The sequence below is a fragment of the Primulina eburnea genome, unplaced genomic scaffold (genome assembly GCF_022965805.1).
Source record: "Primulina eburnea isolate SZY01 unplaced genomic scaffold, ASM2296580v1 ctg1357_ERROPOS1256773, whole genome shotgun sequence".
NCBI classification, from domain to species: domain Eukaryota; kingdom Viridiplantae; phylum Streptophyta; class Magnoliopsida; order Lamiales; family Gesneriaceae; genus Primulina; species Primulina eburnea.
The window spans coordinates 1091-23840 of NW_027330879.1; the positions used below are offsets into that span (position 1 = coordinate 1091).

General features: G+C 36.8%; 2 protein-coding genes across 8 annotated transcripts; both read left to right on the forward strand.

The window, feature by feature from the left end:
• Positions 1–1696: 1696 nt before the first annotated feature.
• On the forward strand, positions 1697–11913 carry LOC140820688 (C2 domain-containing protein At1g53590-like). 2 transcript variants are annotated; one of them, XM_073181014.1, is made up of 12 exons: positions 1697–2024; positions 2140–2214; positions 2516–2659; positions 2834–2929; positions 3031–3162; positions 3583–3735; positions 3896–3937; positions 4048–4096; positions 5131–5223; positions 5292–5475; positions 10090–10213; positions 10643–11913. In XM_073181014.1, exons 1-12 carry the CDS (start codon positions 1896–1898, stop codon positions 11585–11587), a joined length of 2166 nt encoding a protein of 721 aa, XP_073037115.1. In that variant the 5' UTR covers positions 1697–1895; the 3' UTR covers positions 11588–11913. The 2 variants fall into 2 exon arrangements, with proteins under 2 accessions (XP_073037115.1, XP_073037117.1); XM_073181016.1 differs by having other exon boundaries at positions 1871–2024; positions 2140–2221.
• Positions 11914–12437: 524 nt separating this feature from the next.
• On the forward strand, positions 12438–15796 carry LOC140820686 (pentatricopeptide repeat-containing protein At1g53600, mitochondrial). Of its 6 annotated transcripts, none has more exons than XM_073181012.1 (4): positions 12438–14843; positions 14925–15017; positions 15116–15226; positions 15498–15795. In XM_073181012.1, exon 1 carries the CDS (start codon positions 12496–12498, stop codon positions 14695–14697), a length of 2202 nt encoding a protein of 733 aa, XP_073037113.1. In that variant the 5' UTR covers positions 12438–12495; the 3' UTR covers positions 14698–14843; positions 14925–15017; positions 15116–15226; positions 15498–15795. The 6 variants fall into 6 exon arrangements, with proteins under 6 accessions (XP_073037113.1, XP_073037112.1, XP_073037111.1 ...); XM_073181011.1 differs by having other exon boundaries at positions 14925–15006; XM_073181010.1 differs by having other exon boundaries at positions 14945–15017.
• Positions 15797–22750: the final 6954 nt, after the last annotated feature.

Below are 22750 nucleotides of genomic sequence, written 5' to 3' on the forward strand. Positions count from 1 at the left end.
TAATTTTCTTAAAAAAATATAATTAATAAATATTGTCTACATTTTTATACATTACATGTCTAAAAAATATTTATTATATATTTATATCATAAATTTTCATAATTTAATATTTATTTTGAATATTTTTTATTTTTAAACAATTTTTATTTGATTTGATAAATACTTTATTTTTCTACAATAAGACTTTCAAATTGAAATCATATATATGAGGGAGATTATTTTATTATGTGTTTAAATTATAATAATAATAATAATAATAATAATAATATATTATTATTATTATTATTATTGAATTTAAAAAAAAAACTAAAAAATTCAAAATCGGGTTAGTTTGGGTTTGAGTTGAAAGTTTTCGGGTTGGTTCGAGTTCGGGTTGAACAATTTTGAATAGTACTATTGCTCAACCCGACTCACCCAACCCATCCGTATTGACACCCCTAGGTTGGTCGAATTAGTCGGGTTCTCGGTTAGATCGAGTTCATGTTGAGAAATTTTTAACTAATATTATGCATCAACCTAACCCACACGACCTATCCGAATTGACATCCCAATCTTTATTATTCTTTAGAGAGAATCTTTAATAGTCAAGATATAAAAAATACTAAAATAAATTGCCTGGTAAAAATACCTCCCCACCATCCCATGACACCTCCACTTTCATACGACTTTGTCCCTTCAAAATCTAAGATTCTATATTTAGTAAAAAAGTTTATCTATCCAATTACCCACCTGCCCGAACCCGTGTGGGAACTCGTCGACATCCACTCCACTTGTATCACGGAACATCCGAGGATAAATCTGCCCCAAATGTACGATACTGTATCAAGAATATTGTATGTACCATGCAAAACAAACTGTCCTCTCCCGAAACGTGGCCACTGCCGCTTCCATATCTCCAATATTTCGCAAACACTGGCACATTTTTTTTTTAAAAGGACAGTTCATTTTTTTTTAAAATATATGTTTGAATAAATTAAATTCTAACTGATTTAGATTTTTGAAAAAAAAAACTTGTATAGTTGTATTAATTAATAGAAGAGAGGTTTTGAATAAGAATATTTATAAATCTGATTAACTACTTTTAAATTTAATCAATATTAAATTAACATTTAATTATCATTTATTTTGAACAGGATCGTCGTCAAAGATGGTTTTGTTAATTAATTAATTAATACATATCTATACTATCTATGCTATTTTATTAAGTTTGAGACATTTAGAGTAGCTAACTTTGGTGTCATGGTCTGTTTCATAAGTATATATATTAATAAAATGTTAAAATTTTAATGTAAGTTATATGTATTTTAGCGGATAAATTCATTGTTTCTTAGGGTTTAGATTATATGTTCAACTTTCATTAAAGTCATTTTTGCATTATTTTATTTTTCAAATTATTTTTTAATTTATATATCAAAATTATAGTGTAGTCCCTCGCTATTTCTTATAATTATATATAAATCAAATAAATTATAAAAAATATTATACAAGTTCGCAACGCGTGCGTCGGAGTATTAATATTTAGAGAAGATGCAATTCTCTTTAAGATAGTCGTGAAAGATGGTTTTATTAATTAATTTAATTTAATACATATAAATATAAGAAGTAATACTAGAAAGACCAAGAATAAAAATATGGTATACATACGAAAGCAAGGAAGTCTCTGTTTTGGGGCAGGAATAATATACATCTGCAAAACTTCCAACTTGTGTCAGTTTCTTTCGATACGTCGTCGTTTGGAAAGTCCCATCTCGTCAAAAATTGAGATGAGTCGCGTTGGTTGTGGGGTCAACGATTATTTGGAAGACTTTTCCAACTTGTATTTAACGCATCGACGGGATATCTGGATATGCACCACGATTGATATGTGATTGAAGGGCATTGATTTCTGTAGAGAGATGGGTAGTATTCTGGAGGCAGCGATACTGCATCATGTTTGCATTGTTTTGGTTCTGCTTTGGTTGCTTAATTCCTTCAACTGTTGCCACCCGGTTGCTTACTTTTTCTCCTTGATTTATTTGTATTTGGTAAGTTTAATTTGATTGATTGATTGATCTTTGAGTTTGTTGATAGTAACAAACAAACAAACAAACAAACTGTAACCGTGATGATTCTGAGTGATGGGTTGTTGTAATCGTGAAGGCTCATGAAGTGTATGTGACCAAGTTGAGGAAGAAGTTGCAGTTTGAGGAGAAGAGAGAGTCTAATCAAAGACGGGTGAGACGTGAGTTTTATTTTGGTTTTTTTTTCTTGATATACCTTTTTCGTTTTAGATAATTCGTGTCCGACTTTAGTTGAGCACTGGTAATGGAAAACTAATTGAAGAGTGTTTTCGTGGACCCAAAAAAATTTCAACCTTTTTTACACCCCCTCGTGTGATGTAAGACTTTAATTCCTCTTTGTGGGCATTTTTTTTTTTGTAGTTATTTGTCGCAGGAGTTGAATGAAGATTTCTTTCATCTATTTAAATGATGTAATGTAATGTTCTAAATCTGTTTAACTTTATTTTGTTCTCTAGGTGCTCGTGGAATCTGAAACTGTACGATGGTTGAACCATGCTATCGAAAAGATGTGGTCTCTCTGCATGGAGCAGATAGTTTCTCAGAAAATTCTTCTCCCAATGGTTCCATGGTTCTTGCAAAAATATAAACCTTGGACGGTGGTATGGCTTAGTTGAATCCACCTCCCTTTGCTGATTGTATGATTTCGAAATGCATTTGTCTTCATATCTATAAATGTATTTATTAATTGATTGAAAGTGGGGGACTTGGTTTGACGTTGCACTCGAGTTTGCACCGTTGCTGATCTCTAATTCCCAGCCTTGGTTCGTATGCAGAAAGATGCGGAGGTTCAGCATCTCTACTTGGGGAGATCCCCGCCCATGTTCACTGAAATTCGGGTTCTTCGACAAACCAATGATGATGATCACTTGGTTAGTGAGACTGTCTTGAAATGGTACTCTGTGCATATTAATCGGCATTGTTACTGTGCAAATAAAATATTGAGTTGATCTTCATCACGAATCCTCATCAGGTTATGGAACTGGGAATGAATTTCCGCACAGCTGATGATATGAGTGCAATACTTGGTGTCAAATTGAGGAAAAGATTAGGTTTTGGAATGCCGGTTAAATTGCATTTATTGGGCATGCATGTTGAAGGGAAGGTAAGTGATAGTAATGTGATGCTGATCTCTAAGCAGATCGTCAGTTTTTAGTTTCTCATTTGGAGTGTTTATGGGTGGTCGCTTATCATAAAGTAATGTTAAAGTGTTGCTTATGAGGCTGGTTGAATTTTTTTTAGTTTGATGTATCATCCTTACTTTTTTAGCTTTACTCAAATTGAGGCTAATAATGTTGCTGAAGGCTCATTTCATTCTACACTGCCAAAAAAATAAAAAAATACATCGTTTTCTGCACTCTAGCCTGGCTATTTTTGAAATTTTTTTCTCACTATCTGATTAGCTATAATGAGATATCAAACACACATGTTATCTTCTTTTATCTAGCAAATGTGAACTAATACTTGGTTTCATTACCAATTGAATGCATGTCAATATAAGAGCTAAACTCTTACTTTCTTTCAGGTGTTGGTTGGTGTAAAGTTCATTCGGAAGTGGCCATTTATTAGTCGTTTGCGTGTATGTTTTACTGGTCCGCCATATTTTCAGATGACAGTGAAGCCTATATTCACTCATGGCCTAGATGTAACAGAACTCCCAGGCATTGCTGGGTGGATAGTAAGCGCAGTCACTTGTTGTTCTTTCTCTGTTTCTCCCAGCACATATGAAATTACTGCTTACTAGAATAAATGGAACTTAAAAAGAAGAAAGGCAGAGAACAACTCTTCACTTTTCTAAACGTCTTTCTAACTATATACGAATATTCTTTATTCTCTAGGATAATCTTCTGGCCCTTGTGTTTGAGCAAACACTGGTGGAGGTGAGATAATTATCTTTGATGCTTTTATACATTATATCCATCCATATGCATTCCAGTTGGCATAAATGTTCCATAAATTGTTATACTAAACAATTATTATGATTCCGCAGCCCAACATGTTGGTAGTTGATGTTGAAAAATTTGTTTCACCAGAACCAGGTATTGCTTATTGTAACTTTGTGATGAAGTTTTGCTGTTTTGTTGCTGAAGTTGGTGTTTGTATTTTTTTTGGGTCTGGTTAGCTATAATTTTTAAGCCTAATAACGTGTTATCATTCTGTCATCAAGTTCTATTGGTGGGATATTTATCCTCTAGAGTCGAAGTATGTCTTTATACAGCAAATCAAGAAGAGAAGAGGTCATCTTGATAGAACCTTAGCATCCATTTTTTACCGTGTGCTGTTACTTGAAACTAGAAAGACCTGATTAAATAGAAAGAATTAACACAGAATTGTTTAATTTGAAGTAGATTGGGAAATCAGGACTTGGTTATCCTTGAAAGATATATTTGTCATTAGTCATTACTAGGCTAAATCTAAAATGGATAGGATGAAGGAAGCTCCCACATTACATGTTATGAAGAACTAATTTGTTGTTAAAACTCTTCTACTGACGCCTGTTGAATGGTAATTTACTATATTAAAATTAAAAAAATTCCTAGCTCTAATTAAGTAGTTGTTACTTTCTGATGAACTTTTGGATTGTGCCTTATTTCTATGGACTAACTAATGTATCCACTGTGGTGCATTTCTCAGTAAGGTAACCACAAGTTTTAGAAGTTTGAACCTAGATATTGGGCAATGAAGAAAAAATTCGTTGAACTGAAAAACAAACCTAACCAGATGTGCAATAATATTTTTTCATATTGATGACATGTGAATCACTTCCTATTTGCTCCACTCATGAGGTATTTTGAAGCATTGGGAAGTTTTTTTTTGTATATCAGATGTTTTTACTGTGATTTTAGTGAGAGCTATGTATATACTTTTGGACAGGAAGCCTAATTGATGTCTAAATACGTAATTGGTGATATATGGACATATAGATCCTCCACTTTATTAAGTGGAGTAATTATGTACCAATTAGGGGGGATTGGTTATATGGTGCAACAACGTGGAATCAAACATAAAAGGATTTCCTGTTTTTCCTGTTTGAGTTACATTTATTCTCACCACTGTAATGCCCGCACTTCAGATAATTGGTTTTCCATGGACGTCAAGGATCCTGTTGGCCATGTTAAAGTTGAAGTACTCGAAGGGGCTGATATGAATCCTTCGGACTTGAATGGTTAGTTTGAATATACTTTTAACATAACGCACTTGATTCACTGGATTATAACTAGTACTGATTCTCAGGTTTGGCTGATCCATATGTGAAAGGTCGTTTAGGACCTTATAGATTTCTTTCTAAGACAAAGAAGAAAACTTTGGCTCCAAAATGGCAGGAAGAGTTCAAGATTCCTATTGTTACATGGGAATCACAAAATATTCTCTCTCTTGAAGTTCGTGACAAGGATCATATATTTGATGACATGATGGGGTGCGTTCTTCCCTCTTTCTGTATTTATTCTACTGAACTGTGGTGGCCATTATCTTAGATGCTTTATTTTTTACGGCATAATTTTAATATTTCAAAAAATATATATAATCATACTTGCCTCCCCCGTTGATCTATTGTTTAAATCATGTGTTTTCTTTCTTTCTTTCTTATTTTTTTTTGCTGAGAATTTGGAATTGTTTTCCTGTTTAGCCAGTTGGTTGTAGATGTGCAGCAGATATCATATTTCTGGGCTCATGCTTGTTACTGAGGTGTTGAGGCATTATTCTTTAAGAAAACTCGGGATATTTTAACAGAATGATAAATACTTGTTTCAGCTGTGTAATTGTTCAACCCAAAAAAGGATTTTGATATTTTAAATCGAGTAAAACAGGTACTGATAACGATGCGTAAGCTTTAACTTTTATTTAAGTCGAAGAAAGAAGTAATCATACCCCTTAAACTTGATTCCTCTAGTGTGGTTTCTTCTTATATAGTAATAGAAGGATAAAGCGCTACAATACTGAGTCGTCTGGGGAAGTCAGTTGTATTAGATTTATGGAAGTTCTTTAGAAGAATGGAGGTGCTTTCTTTGCCATATTATTTTTTATTGTTACTGTTCGAAATAGAAATTGGAGGAGAAATCATTTTTTATTTCAATGAAAAAATGATAGCGATAATGGAAAATACAATCAGAATATATAGATAAGTGCTTGTCTAGTCTTTGACACTCCTCCTCAAGTTGGGTTATAGATGTTTATCATTCCTAGCTTGGAAACTATGTCTTAAAAAATGGTCTATAAAGGGCCTTTGTAAGAATGTCTGCAATTTGCAACCGAGCGGGGACATAAATGAGATTCACGATTTTCTTGTAAGTCTTACTAATGAAAAGACGTCCACCTCAACGTGCTTGGTTCGATCATGATGCACTGGATTTTTGGCAATGCTTACTGCTGCATGATTGTAACACATTAGTTCCACTGACTAATGGTCTTCTAGTTGTAATTCAATGAGTAATCTTTGCAGCCATATTCCTTCACAAATTCCATTAGATAAAGACCGGTATTCAGCTTCTGCACTACTGCGAGCCGCTACAGGTTGTTTCTTGGTTCGCCATGTTACTAGATTTCCCCAAACTTAAGTACAATAACCAGATTTAGAACGTCTATCAATTGGTGAGTCAGCCCAATTTGCATCACTGTACACTTTGATATCTGCGATGGAGGTTTTCTTGAATGGTAGTTCCTTTCCAGGGGACCTTTTTAGATATCTCAATACTCTATGCACAACTTCCATGTGCTCGTCGGTTGGATTATTCATAAACTGACTGATGACACTTACCACGAATCAAATATCAAGTCGAGTATGAGACATGTATATCAGCTTGCTGACTAGCCTTTGATATCTTCTTTTGTCAATCAGTGGGCTGTCTTTTCTGATTCCTATCTGGATGTTAGGATCCATAGGTGTATCAAATGGTTTACATCCCAACATAGCAGTTTCTTTTAAAAGATCTAGGACATTTTCTTTTAGAAATTGAAATCCCAAGTGAAGACTTTGCTACCTCCATTCCTAGAAAATACTTCAGGTGTCATCCTTCATCTTAAATTTATGAGACAACAACTTTATACGAGCCATTTCTTTTTCATGATTCCCAATGAGAATAGTAGCGCGAACGTAAACTATAGCTATGATCTTCCCATCTTTTGCATGCTTGACAAACAGCGTGTGATCAATTTGACACTTTTTGTATCCATCTTTCTTCAGCACATTGGTGAATCTGAAAACCGGGCTCAAGGTGATTGCTTTAACCCACATAAGGCGGCTATTTTAATGTGCATACCTTGTTGACTATTGTTTCTGATTCAAATCTTGGAGGAATATTCATGTAGACTTCTTCCTCTAGGTCGCCACTCAGAAAGGCATTTTTGACGTTGAGTTGGTACGATGGCCAATTTAGATTTGTAGCTGCGGATAAAAGTACATGAACGATGTTGATTTTGGCAACAAGAGCAAATGTCTCTTGGTAATCAATACCATGTTCTTGTGTGTACCGTTTTGCTACCAGGCGAGCTTTGAATCGTTCAATACTCCCATTAGGTTTGTGTTTAATAGTGAAAATCCACTTGAAGTCAATAGTTTTTTCTCGGGTGGAAATTCAGTGATCTACCCGTGTCTCATCAAATGTAGCGTCTTCCAATTTGGATCCTGGAGAGCCTCTTGGATTTTTGATGGAATCTTTTGATGGAATCTGAATCTGATCTAAATTTGACACAAAAGCTCAATATGCAGGTGATAAATGATCATGAGAGACAAGTTACAAATAGATTTTGAGTACAGGTTCTAACGCCTTTTCTCAATGCACTAGGTCTGTCATCATGATCAATATGTTCAACTATGGGAGAGTAGAAGAAATAATATCTTGATCATTTTCGAAAGTATCTGGCTGCGGAGAAGTGCTCTTGGTTGGCTGATCCTGTACCGTGGCCTGTTGGCTCTCAAGTTGAGGGTGAGTTCTCCAAGAGTAGACATGGGGCATACTTCAGAGAGAACTGCTTCAGATTCATTACCGGTGATGGAATAGGAGGAGGCTTAGAAATATTTGGTGGAACGGTGTGAGTGTAGTTGGCGGAATTAAAGATGGATCCCAATATCCACCTGAATCGAGGAATTGGGAAAAAATGGTTCATATTCTAGGAATGTCACATCCATGGAGGTGTAGAATTTTTGTGTGACAGGAGAATAGTATTTGTAAACTTTTTGGGTTGACCAAGAAAGATACATTTTATGGCCCAAGGTTCAAGCTTACCTCTATTTTGGTAATGAATATGGACGAATGCTAAACAACCAAAAGTTTTGAGGGAGATGTGGTGTAGAAGGTGAGAATGTGGGTAGAATTCCAAGAGGGCTTGGATTGGGGTTTTGTAGTTGAGGACACGTGACGACATTCTGTTAATGAGATATGTTAGAATAAGAACCGCATCACCCCCGGAAATGGTGTGGGACATTTTTAGTAAACAATAAGTATCGAGTGATTTCTAATAAGTGACGGTTTTTTCTTTCAAATACACCATTTTGCTGAGATATGTAAACACATAAACTATGGTGAACAACTCCTTCGGCGACTAGGTAATCACCCAAGATTGATTTGAAGCAATCTCTGGCTCGATCGGTACGTAGGACCTTAATTTTGGTGGAGAATTGGGTTTCAATAATTGTATTGAGTCGTATAAAAATGTTAGTTATGTCATTCATTTTATTAACGGTAAATAAATTAGAATACGACGAAAGAGTTGTGTTCAGTGTGATACTTCGTTCCATCAACTTGAAAAGGTACAAACCAACACAAAGATCAGCACTGTCAATAGTCATTCCCGATGCCAGTACTTGAAATACACATGTATTGGCAAAAATTAGTAGTGCACATCATATCACCATTCAATTTACTCACCGAAAGTAAATTGCAAGTCAAACCAGGTACATCTGAGCGTAAAGAAATATCAGGAGATACTATACTAATCTGGAACCTAATACCTTGGAGCAAGATCTATTGGCAATACGAACCGTGTTCAAACCATGTCAGGCACATAAGATTCGAACAACAAAAAATTTCCGGTCATATGATCTGATGTGCTGGAGTCAATAAGCCATGAGATTGAAAAGTTGTGATGGCAGAAGTATGCGAATGAAAAATCACCTCTATGTGCAGCACTACTTGTGCCAATAATAGACAGGTTTGATGGTGAATTGGCCGGAGTGCCGGACTAAACAATTTTTTAATAATCTCCAACTGAGGTGCACTAAACGGAGCTGGTTCTCACGGGGTAGTTTCTGTAGCAACGGAATTTGCACGCCTTTCTCGAGCAGGCTTCCAGTCGGCAGTTTTCCCTTGTATTTTCCAACACGTCTCCAAGGAATGATTAGGTTTTTCGCATTTTTCACACCACAATTGTCCCTGACGCAGCTTGCCATTGTTTGGGAGGCATATTGTGAATCACGCATGCTGTTTGGATTTCCAAGCATGACTTTACGCTGGCTATCTTCCCGGCGTACTTCAGAAAATACAGCCTGAGGACTGGGTCAGAGGATTGTGGATCCGGTGAAAAGTCAACGACACGGATTTTAACGTATCTAACACGCCTATCAGTGTTTTATCCATATCCGTGTCAATACGGATTTTAACGTATCTAACACGCCTATCAGTGTCCGTGTGCGAGAGAGCTGAGACCATATTGTTATTGGTCGAGATAGACTTTGGAGGAGAAATCCTTTTTATTTCAATGAAAAAATGATAATGATGAGGAAAATACAATCAGAATATATAGAAATCCTACCTTCTCAGCCCAATCTAGAAATAATCTTATCTATGCCAACTTTAAATTCAAATCAATTATCTACATTATAGATAAGTGCTGATCTAGTCTTCAACACTTTTTAATTTTTATCTCCAACATTTCCATGTTAGGTTTACGTGCTAGCTGTGATAGCTATACCTCACTCTTTTTCACATCTTATTTGTCATTGTGTGCATCCTCAATTGTTTTGATAATGAGTACGACAAATGTATTGCTGCTTTTCTCATCGATCTTATCTTTAACATTTTTCTTGACTACGTAGAGATTGTGAAGTAAATATCAACGAACTTAGGGATGGCCAGAGGCATGACATGTGGTTGCCTTTGAAGAACATTAAAATGGGAAGATTGCGTCTCGCAATAACTGTCTCTGAAATCTGTGAAAAGGTATCTTTCATTGGTTCTGCACTTGTATTATAATTAGAAATTTTAAGATTTACTGGTTACTCTTATAAAATCCAGTTTGTTTTCTTTTTATTTTCTCTCTGGTTCTATATCTTTAAAACGGAAGTTCATACATAGCATGAGTTTGTGGGATAGTAAATGTAAATGTATAATCGTTTTAGTTTCTAAACTTGTATGAATATTCTTGAATTCCCAATGATGGTGAGCCAACATGTGTTATTTTTGATGTAGGAATTGTATACTTGTTTATTTTCATGATAAATATTACATTTACATAAAGCTCGATTTGAATTAAACTGATATGATTGCTCGTTTTAAGGCCTTAGAAGTGTACTTCATTCAGTTATATATATTCTTAAAACACACTTGGTATGAATTCTGAAATGCTGAAACTGTTTATAATTAAACCAGGTTGTAGGACTTGCATGCGATACAGAAGGTCCTGATGGTGTTGTTGATAAGAGAATCTCCTTTGCAGCGGATTCTATTAAAAAAGGCTCTTTTTCATCATTGCCATCAGAAAAATCCCCAAAAGTACTCGCCGATGAGTTTGAGCCAATTAATATTGAAGGCTATCCAGAAACTGGGATATGGATCCAGCACCCTGGTAGTGAGGTTTTACAGGTTTGGGAACCAAGAAAGGGGAAGCTTCGACACCTTGACAGTCAACGTATTGAAGGGCAAGCTCGAGTTGATGGTGGCGATGCTTATCAAAGCTTGAAATCAAGGGGGTCGAATGGTAGCCAGAATGATGGCACTAGCACAGATGAAAGTGTCGATACTAACAAGTCCCATTCAACCAATCCAGTTCGGAAGGGCCTTAGGAAGATTGGTTCGGTATTTCGTAGGAGTCCAAGAGATGAGGACAAACCAGTCTCTCTCGAGGTGCTTGACCCATCTCCACGCTATAACATTACGGAATCACATGACAAGAAAGTTGGGGTCAGGCTTGTTGTAGATGACGCCATGCTTGCTTCATCTGCAAAGACTCCAAAAGGTGAGGATTCACAAGAAGTGGGTGAGATCGAAAGTCCAAATCAAGGGCATATAAAGGATAGGGCCAAGAGTATTCTGAAACATGCTGGTCGTGGATTAAAGCATGGCTTTTCGAGGAAAGCATCGAGAAAGTACCAAGCTGAGTCGGAATTGTCCCCCGCTGGAAAAAACGACAGTTTGGATCAGTCGTCATCTGATGACGAGTCTCGTACATTGTCAGCTGATGTTCCACTTCCAGAATCTGTTTTTGTGGTTCCAGGTTCAGCTGTTTCTAGTCCAGCATCAACTACCGGCAATAATTCTTTCAAGTTAAATGACCCGGTAGTTGAGAAGGCAAACCCCCCGAAAACAGAATTTTGATCGATAGGACGGGCTGCCGAAGTTCATACAGAATCTGTCAGATTGCCAGTCTGAATTTCTTGTTTTATTTTCTCATAGAAGATGATCCAAATTTGTCGTATGTGTGAGTTTTTTATGCCTTGTTTCTTCTGATGGTTTTCTTTCAATAATAATCTTGCTCATGTAGAGAGGTTCGTGAATATATAAAATATTTGGGGTGTCCATGTACATTTAGGGACCAAATACCAATATATTAGTACATCTTAAAAAATTTACCAAACAATGTTGTTATATTTCACATTTTCTTTACGTATACAGAAGATTCCTTTCAACAAGTTAATTTTATAGATGGTTGTTTATCTTGGATTCTTAATTGCAGATTAGTATCCTTATTAAGATAGCTCGGCTTTGTATATTAATTAGTCTTCTTCTCACCTATGCAATCTGTATATTATTAACGTTGATGTTAGTGTGTTACGGACCAAATTCGAATCTTAAAAATTTTAAAATTATTGTACATTATATATTATTGATTTTTCCATTCATGAGATTGAAATATATAGTTACCGAAAAAGATGATTGTTAAAAAAACGTAATATTTGCAAGATTTTATTCAATAAAATAAAATTATAAATATGTACGATTCAAATTTCGTTTTCGAATTAAGATCCTACACTTATGCTGGTGTAGCATAAGGTCTAGCTGCTGTTGGTTGGTTGAGTCACCATGATTCATGATTTATCTCTTTTCACATTCCTGTCAGACAAAGAGTGCTGTTGGTTGGTTGAATTACCATGATTTACCTCCTCTCATATTCCTGTACAGGGAGTGAAGGACGTCTAAGATAAGCGATTTCATGGAGCAATATATAATAAAAAATGTGTGAAAAAACCTCTCTCTTTATGTGATGGAAAACAAACAAGGGAAGCATGCTAGTGTGCATGAAACCAAATCCCATGCTTTATTTCCATAGATCTCTCTGTTTACTCACTATAAACACTTTGCCAGAAATTAATCTCAACCGCTATTCGACTTTCTCTACTCGAGCTCTCTCTAAAACGCCTACCAGAACCAGCAAGTTTGTCGTTTACTGCAACACCCAGATAACGAAACATGGCCAGAACGGCGACATCTATGAGGCGGAGTCGATGTTCCATCGCATGCCGGCAAAAAATGTGGTTTCTTACACCGCTTTGCTCTCAGCTTATGCGAACAACGGTAAAATCACCGACGCCCGGTGGGTGTTTGATGAAATGCCCCATAGAACTGTTGCCGCATGGAATGCGATGATAACTGCGTATGTGAGGAATGTGAAAGGAGTTCATGGGATTGAAGAGGCCTATAGATTGTTTTTGCGGATGCCAAATAGAAACGCGGTGTCTTATGCTGTGATGATCACAGGTTTTGTCAAGGCAGGTAAGTTGGACGAGGCTGGGAGGTTGTATGGCGAGACACCAAGAAGTTATCAGGATCCGTTTTGCTCCAACGTTATGATAAATGGATATTTGAAAAGTGGGAAGTTGGAGGAGGCTGTCAAAATTTTCAAGGGTATGGCGGAGAAGAATGCCGTGACTTGGAGCTCAATGGTGGATGGTTATTGCAAGAATGGTAGAGTTGGAGCGGCCAAAAAATTGTTTGATTTGGTGGAAGAATGTAGAAATGAGTTTACTTGGTGCGCGATGATTGATGGATATATGAAAGCGGGATGTTTTGAGGATGGTTTTGAATTGTTCTTGCGAATGAGAAGGGAAGATAACGTGGGAGTTGAGCCTACTGTTGTGACAGTAGTTTTTGAGTCTTGCGGCAAAATGAATAGATACAGAGAAGGATGCCAACTGCATGGGTTGTTCAGCCGTTTGGGATTTGAGTTTGATGTGTTCTCGGGCAATTCTATTCTGACAATGTATACGAGATTGGGTTGTATGGGTGCAGCAAGAAAAATGTTTGTTACAATGAATAAAAGAGATGTTGTTTCCTGGAATTCTCTTCTTTACGGTTATGTTCAAGCTGGAAGACTTGAAGAGGCTTGTGAAATTTTTGAGAAGGCAGATGTCAAAGATTCAGTCACTTGGACGACCATGATTACAGGATTCTCTAGTAAAGGTTTAATGGAAAAATGCATTGATTTATTCAATAAGATGCCTGACTGGGATGATGTTGCTTGGACTGCTATTATTTCAGGATTTGTTCATAATGGAAAACATGAAGAGGCTATCTGTTGGTTCATTCAGATGCTTAGAACTGCTGTAAGGCCAAATTCTCTTACTTTGAGTAGCTTACTTTGTGCTTCAGCTGGTTTAGCATCTTTGAACCACGGTCTGCAAATGCATGCTCTTACCTTTAAAATGAATATGGAACTTGATTTGTCTATCCAAAACTCTCTTGCCTCAATGTATTCAAGATGTGGAAGCATAAATGATGCCTACTTGATATTCAAATCCATTACTGCACCCAACATTGTTTCATTCAATTCTATGATAAATGGATTTGCCCACAACGGTTATGGAGAAGAAGCATTCGAGTTATTTAGGCAATTGATTGATGATAAGCTGAAGCCTAATGAAGTTACATTACTTGGTGTTTTGTCTGCTTGTACCCATATGGGACTTGTAGATGAGGGATGGGGGTACTTCAGATCTATGAGCACGTTCTATGGGATGACTCCAGGTCCTGATCATTATGCTTGCATGGTTGATCTCCTTGGCAGAGCTGGGTTACTTGATGAAGCCACAAAACTGATAAAGTCAATGCCATTCAAGGCACATTCAGGAATATGGGGGGCCCTTCTTGGTGCTAGCAGGACTCACCTACGTATTGATCTTGCAAATCTGGCAGCCCAACGCATTTTAGAACTTGAACCAAATAATGTGGTTCCATATGTGGTATTGTCAGATATTTATAGCATTTTAGGGAAGAGGAGGGAGGAAGAACAGATGAGATTGTCCAAAAGATTAAGTGGCATAAAAAAAAGTCCGGGTTACAGTTGGATTAATGTGAAGGATCAGGTTAAGTTGTTCCTTTCAGGAGATATGTCTGATGTATATTTCGAACACATGAAAGCCACATTGAGGACATTTCTGTCTGAGACCACACAAGTACATAGTCTTGACATTGATTGGTTTCCACAATAAAAATTCGGATTCCTGAAAGTGCTTGCATTGTCTTGTTTATTATCGGTGCCCAGTGGTTCTCAGTTACTCATCAAACGTCACTCAGTTACTATCTCTCCAGCACTCCTGTGAAGAGTAATAGTCTTGGTTAGGACGGGTTAATCCAAGTAAGTACCACATGTGTTTACAGGAGCTAAAACCATTCCTTAATGTGTTTGAGGCATTGTCCTTTACCCTTTTTAATGCAGTTGTGTTACATGGTATTCAGCTGTAGGACAGGAACTTATTCAGATGATCATCTTCCATTTGTTTGTAGATCGGCTATTTGAGGTCACTTTAAGGTTGCTGTCTCCATCTGTTATTCAATATTTAATTGATCTGAATATCTTTCGATATTAAGTTGAACTGCTTCTGAATTGTCACCAATTTTCTGTTTCAGAGACATTTTTGTTCTTCCTGAATCCATCGTCAGATAGATAACACTTGTTGAGTGAACGAAGTGGTATCTTATCAAAAAACCTGATGGAGAAAGGCTGTTGCTGGGCTAGAGGTTTGGTGTGCTTACTCTTCTGCTATTTCTAATCGCATGTCTTATTTCAGCACTTTTAAGTTGAAAAAACAAGTATATTGGGACAACAATCTTTGCCTAACTAATAACAACGCTCCAAGCTTCTAAAGATCGGACCTTGCCTTTTTAGTTGAACTGCTTCTGATAGAAAAGCATGGAAAATGTAAACGCATTTTAATCAATTGTGGTTTTGAAATATTTCAGCACATAAAAAATGGAGCATAATGTTTTATCATCACCTTTTGCTCCATAGGTACCCATTCATGCGGAACAACTGAGCTCTTGTTGGATTTGAAAATTTCCTCTCGAGGATCAGTATTTTCCGGGGAGAGTCTCTTCCTTGCTAACCAGTGTTAAGACCGATAAACTCACCAGAATTTACTTGCTATTGCATTCTGAAACATGTTTATCTTGGCTCATGTAATGTGTAATCTATACAAGCCATGAAAAAGTGCATAATGATTAACACTTGGTTGCATTTGGACTGAGTCATTCGAAATCCATGATTTCGAATTTATTTTCATTGTTAATTAACTTAAGTAGAAGAAACTCAAATCCTCTTTTTACTTCATACACTGTGATTATATTAATCACAGTATATTTCAAATGACTACAATATTATAAAGATTTGAAATCTATTGAGATTGATATAATTGTATTGCAAATAGATTGGTAGATGAACTTGAATTTCTTATGCATTTTATCTAATAAATGAAAATATATTTAAATCTATAGATTTCAAATCTTTTCATTCGAACACAATTTTAGTGAAATCTATATTTTTGGGCTTGTATATTTGATTTTTTGAAATTTTGATTATCTAATTATCGAATTTAAGACTTGGTCCAATATCTTCCAATTTGACAAATTCAATCATTTTTTATCTGATGTGTAATTATACACGTCAATGTCGCATTGTATCAAATCAATTTCATGTCGGGAAAAAAATTAAAATAGTCAAATTATAAAATAGTGAACTAAAACTTAAATTTGACAACATAAATGATCAAATATATAAAATCAAAACTACAGTTTTTCATAACATTTACTTATCCATAAACTTTTTCAAATAGACAACGAGTGATTCTTTTTCTACTGTTATCATTTTTTAATGAAGAAAAGATGGTTTTTATAAATACTATTTTTTGCTTGGATAGAGCGTAGGGATGACAATTTTTTGACAAGAAAAACCCGAAATATGGTAGGTTTGGGGATTTGAAATCTTCAAAGTAAATCGTGGACGAGTATGAGAATGTTATCCTCATTTATGAAACCGCCCTAAGTCCCCTAATAATAATATCATTACTACTACTAATAATAATGATTTTTCATAATAATTAAAAATAAAAATTTATAACATTCAAATATGTTAATGATCCAACTTTTCATCTCATAAATAATTACATGATTTCATTTTTTTGTTTATTAAAACCACGAATTATAAAAGTTTGTATTGATTAAGTAATATTAGTATTTATATATGTAATTACATTATTGTATCAATATTTGAAGACTTTTTTGGTTAATTCAACCGATATTTGAAATGGTGATGGAGATAATAATTTAATTCATGTCAAGTCGAGCATGATGATGACAAATTCGACACACCTCGTTACCATTTCTAGATTATTTGAAGTGAGGACGAGGACTAAGATGAAGATTTAATGTCCACAAAATCTAGTTAGAATTTTCAAGCCAATTAAATAAAATCGAATATGGTGGTCCAATGAATACTTGATCCACGCGGTGATTAAATGAAGAATCCCTGATTAAAAAAATGGAGATTTCCACTCCGTTGCCATATCTAATAGAGCGTGAGACATTCGTTGACGAATAATTTTTATTTTCAAGATCATTAATTATTAAATTAAAACTGCTTTTTTATTTTTAAGTCTTACTAAGTTAAATTCAAAATAGAAATATTTAATTTGGTTGATTTTAGTAATTATTTTGACAAATGATAACATTCCAAGACTAAAAGACTGCGTGGGCCAATGTATTATGAGAGACGTGAAATACTTATGGGATGTATTTAATATTAGAGATTTATTGATTTTTAATTATTTTTTTGTAGATTTTAAAAGTCCAGATGTATTCAATTAAGATTTTTACCTACTTTATAGAAATCTATTGGTATTCAAAATAGACTTTCACAGAGTTTTAAAAAGTCAAGTGGTATTCAACATTAATTTTTAAAAACTCTATAAAAGTCTATAAATATTCAAATTTCCCATGGACTTTTAATAGCTCTATGGAATTAATTAACATACAAATATTAAAGCTTAAAGTACAATTATAAATTGTAAAAAATTGTATTTGGTTCAACCTAAAGATTTGGATGGATTTTTAAAACTTCTAACTCATACACAAGCTATTTATTTTTCTCTATGTCGCTTCACATAACATCTCTTCCTATCTTCTCTCAATTAGAAAAACAAAAGAAGGAAGAAAGAGATGCCCAACATGAATTTCATTTCTGTTGTTCTGCGCATTTACCATATGGCAGGAATAAATACAATTAGTTGTAACAGAATGATTCCTCTAGATTATTCTAAACCAATGGGCTTGCCATACATCCTATGGACTTAAGACAATGAGCTTAAGACAATGGGCTCTTATCAATTTGTTTCTTGGGCTTCAGGAGTTGCTTTAACTTGCCCCCTCAAGCTTAGCAGGGGATGAGGAACCACGCTAAGCTTGAACCGAAGTCGATGAAACATCATTGTAGACAATGGTTTTGTAAGAACGTCTGCAAGTTGATCACTCGAAGGAACATGACGTACTGACAGTTGGTTGGCCAAAACTTTTTCCCGAACGAAGTGAAGATCAAGCTCCAGGTGCTTAGTTCGAGCATGTAAAACTGGATTAGCAGTGAGTGCAATGGTGCTGATATTGTCACACCATAGAATAGGTGGTTTTGAGACAGCAATGTGTAGCTCAGAAAGAAGGGACTGAATCCACAACAGCTCGGATGTGGCATTAGCAACACTTCTGTACTCCGCTTCAGTGCTGGACCTGGATACAATAGGTTGTTTCTTGGAGCTCCAAGAAATAGGAGAAGACCCAAAGAACCAGCAAAAACCAGATGTGGATCGACGATCGTCAGGGTCACTACCCCAATCGGCATCACAGAAACCATGAAGAGTAAATGCAGAACTAGGATGTAGACGAATACCAAATCCAAGAGTGCCATTCAAGTAGCGTAAAATGCGCTTGACAGCCTTCCAATGAGAATATGAGGGAGCATGCATAAACTGACAGACTTTGTTGACACTAAATGCAATGTCGGGTCTGGTAATGGTTAGATATTGAAGAGCTCCTACTGTACTCCGATAAAGCGTACTGTCAGGAAATGGATCCCCATCTTTACATGATAATCGAAGTCCTGAAGTCATCGGAGTTGGCAAGGCTTTGGCATTGTTCATCTTGGTGCGAAGAAGCAGATCCTGCACATACTTGGTTTGAGTGAGAACCATGGATTTATCCAATGATCGACAAACCTCAATGCCTAAAAAATAATTCACGTCACCCAAATCTTTAAGGGAAAACTGACTGTTTAAGGCTGAAATGATTGATCGAACCCGAGCATTATCACTTCCTGTGATTAAAATGTCATCAACATATACTAAAATATAAATGACAAAGTCAGAATGACATTGAACAAATAAGGAGGCATCAGCTTTGGAGGCAACAAAGCCCATAAGTTTGAGCGTATGACAGAGCCGAGCAAACCAAGCTCTCGGGGCTTGCTTGAGACCATATATGGCTTTATTCAGTTTGCACACAAGAGAATTGTTGTTTGGAGCTTCAAAACCTGGGGGTTGACGCATATACACAAGTTCAGTAAGTGTGCCATTGAGAAAGGCATTATTGACGTCAATTTGTTGAATTCTCCAACCCTTAGCAACTGCCACTGAGAGAACAAGCCGAATGGTTGTGGGCTTCACAACTGGGCTGAACGTCTCTGTATAGTCCAGCCCCGGTGTCTGAGAATAGCCCTTAGCGACAAGACGGGCTTTGTGTCTAGCAATGGAACCATCAGGATTTGTTTTTAGTTTGAATACCCATTTACAGCCAATGATGGGTATGTTAGAGGGTGCTTCAACAAGATTCCAGGTATGGTTCTGCATCAAGGCTTGATATTCAGCTTCCATAGCTTTGCACCATTCAGGTTGTGTGCTTGCTTCCTGAAAAGATGAGGGTTCCCAAATATTAGAGTGCAAGGACAGATGAACCTTGGGTTTGAAGATCCCGTCCTTGGAGCGAGTAACCATTGGATGAAGATTCAATATGGGAGACACAGGAGCTGGGAAAGTAGGTGAAGGAAAAAGGGAAAGTGTATCACTTGATGTAGGGACTGACTGGGAATGAAAGGAAGGGGAAGAAGATACAGTGGGTATATCGGCCGATTGGGAAGGAGAAGGGGTAGATGAGGTGTTGACTGGTGGAGTCATGAAATGTGAAGGGAAAACAGATGTAGAAGTAGGGACTTTGGGTAAGTAAAGAGAAGATTGAGGTGTGACTGTGGAAGTAGACACAACACTGGACTTGGAGAAGGGAAAGCTTTCCTCATGAAACTTAACATGTCTAGAGATAAAGACACGACCAGTAGCATTAATGCATTTGTAACCTTTGTGTTTATCACTGTAACCAATGAATGTACATGGGGTTGAGCGGAAGTCAAGTTTGTGAGTATTATAATCACGAAGACATGGAAAACAAAGGCATCCAAATGTTTTAAGATGGGAATAATCTGGTGGTTTGTTGATTAAATATTGGATGGGAATTTTTCCTTGAAGGGCTACAGTGGGTAACCTGTTTATAAGATAGACTGCAGTGGAGAAAGCATCATCCCAAAAGGAAAGAGGCATAGATGCATGAGCTAAAAGAGAAAGACCGGTGTCAACAATGTACCGATGTTTTCGTTCAACAACCCCGTTTTGTTTTGAAGTATGAGGGCAGGAAACACGATGATGTATTCCATTTGTTTTAAGGAAAGAGCTCATAGCTTGAAACTCCCCACCCCAATCAGACTGAAGGACTTTGATTTTTTTGTTGAGTTGAAGTTCAGTGTGAGTTTTGAAGTGTGCAAACACATGAACAACTTCTGATTTTAATTTAAGAAAGTAGATCCACGTAAAACGGCTAAAAGCATCAACAAAACTAATATAATACTTGAAACCATTTCGAGAAGGGGTGTGGGCAGGACCCCAAACATCGGCAAAAATAAGTTCAAGTGGTTCGGAAAATTGTGTTTGAGAAGATGGAAACGGTAGTTTATGACTTTTGCCAATTTCACAAGCTTCGCATAAATGCATACGTTCATTTCTTGGAAAACGAAAATTACAGTTTGATAGAATTTGCTTAACAGTAGAAAGAGGAGGATGGCCTAATCTATAGTGCCACTGGTCTAGAACACTTGAAGAGGCCTTAGTTGATTGCTGATGAGAGGAATGAGGACCGGAGTACTCGTCAGAAAGTGTAGAATGAAGACATATAGGTTGGGATTCAACAGTAGGATGAGGTGGCCCAAGGTTGAACTTGTACAGGCCGTTATGTAAAATTCCTTGGAGAAGAACAACTCGCGTGGCTAGATCCTTCACAAGACAATAAGAAGGATAAAATTCAAACATGACATTATTATCACGGGTAAACTGACGAACACTTAAAAGATTTTTTGTTATTTGAGGAACATGAAGTAGGTTATTCAAATGGAAAGGACGAGAAAGGGAAGATGAACCAAATGTTGATTCACCAATATGTGAGATAGACAGACCTGCACCATTGCCCATATGAACCTTACCACCGCCAGTGTACTCTGAACCAAGTGTGAGATTGCCAAGATCATTCGTAACATGGTGTGAAGCTCCAGAATCTGGAAACCACCACTCATCTCCTGCAGATTCAGAGGTGGTAGTTGCAATGGCTGCTGACGGATAAGGAGGCTGAGGAGGTCGATATTGACCTTGTTGTGGTGCTCGAAAAGAACCCGATGAAGGGAATCGAACAGAATTCGGAGGTTTGGCAGTATACTCGGCATCAAATCTGTAATAGCATATTCCAGCCACATGACCTGTGATTCCACAAATTTGACAAACTGGTCTGCCATTGTTGTTATTCCAAAAACGCTTGCCTCCCCGAGTATTCCGACCACGACCACGGCCTCGGGCAAATGAGCTTCGTGATGAAGCAGAATCATCAGTCCTCTTAGCAGGAGCAAAGGTAGTTGCATTGACTGAATGAGGCAATGTTTCATTGTTGCTGTTATGAGATTCCAGGCGTCCTTCATGAGTTAACAGAAGAGCATTCACCTCTGATAGTGCTAGAGTATCAATTCTTGAAGTAATGTGAACTACAACAGAGTCGTATTCCAATCCAATGCCACCGAGAACATATAAGATTTGATCATCTTCACTGATTAAGTGACCACAAGCAGCTAAAGTATCCATAATATTTTTCATTTTGCTAAGGTAATCTTTCATATTTTGATTTCCTTTCTTCATGGTTTGCAGCTGTAGCTTGTATTGCATCACCTTGGCTTTCGATCTTGAGGCAAATAACGTTGATACCCGAAGCCAAAGTTGGGAGGACGTATCACATCCGATCATTTGGCTTTGGACAGATTCAGACATGGAAGACAATAGAAACGAAAACAAAAGTTGATCCTGTCTACTCCAGGTAACGAATTGGGGGTTGACGTCGTCGACAGTATTCTCACCATGAACTACTTTAGGAGGAACATGAGGGTGCTCGAGTATGAAATTTTCTAACCCCAACCCACGAATTCCAGCGATAACTTGGAGATTCCATAAAAGAAAATTCTCGTCAGTGAGCTTAACCGAATTAATTTGGTTAGCTGGATTCACGAGTAAGAAGCTTGTGTTGGCTGATGGATTTACATGAGTGTGGGTCATTTGTAAACTCCACGCTCCAGATGTTCATTCCTGGGCGTGAGAGGGGTGTGTTAAATGTCCCACATCGGTTAGATGATTAACCTTTGAGTGGCATATATTGGCTTGGACAATCCTCCCCCCTTGAGCTAGCTTTTGGGGTTGAGTTAGGTCCAAGTTCCAATCTTAACATGCTCTGATACCATGTTAAGATTGGAACTTGGACCTAACTCAACCCCAAAAGCTAGCTCAAGGGGGGAGGATTGTCCAAGCCAATATATGCCACTCAAAGGTTAATCATCTAACCGATGTGGGACATTTAACACACCCCTCTCACGCCCAGGAATGAACATCTGGAGCGTGGAGTTTACAAATGACCCAATTGTGGGCAGAACGGGTGGCCTAATTATAGGCAGTCCAACACATAACGGTGAAACCCGAGCTCTGATACCAAATTAGAAAAACAAAAGAAGGAAGAAAGAGATGCCCAACATGAATTTCATTTCTGTTGTTCTGCGCATTTACCATATGGCAGGAATAAATACAATTAGTTGTAACAGAATGATTCCTCTAGATTATTCTAAACCAATGGGCTTGCCATACATCCTATGGACTT

Coding starts and splice junctions, on each gene's coding strand:
- LOC140820688 (XM_073181014.1), top strand. CDS start 1,896: ATGGGTAGTATTCTGGAGGCAGCGATACTGCATCATGTTTGCATTGTT. Junction 5,476..10,089: donor ATATTTGATGACATGATGGG/GTGCGTTCTTCC, acceptor TTGACTACGTAG/AGATTGTGAAGTAAATATCA. Junction 10,214..10,642: donor TCTCTGAAATCTGTGAAAAG/GTATCTTTCATT, acceptor TAATTAAACCAG/GTTGTAGGACTTGCATGCGA.
- LOC140820686 (XM_073181013.1), top strand. CDS start 12,496: ATGCTAGTGTGCATGAAACCAAATCCCATGCTTTATTTCCATAGATCT.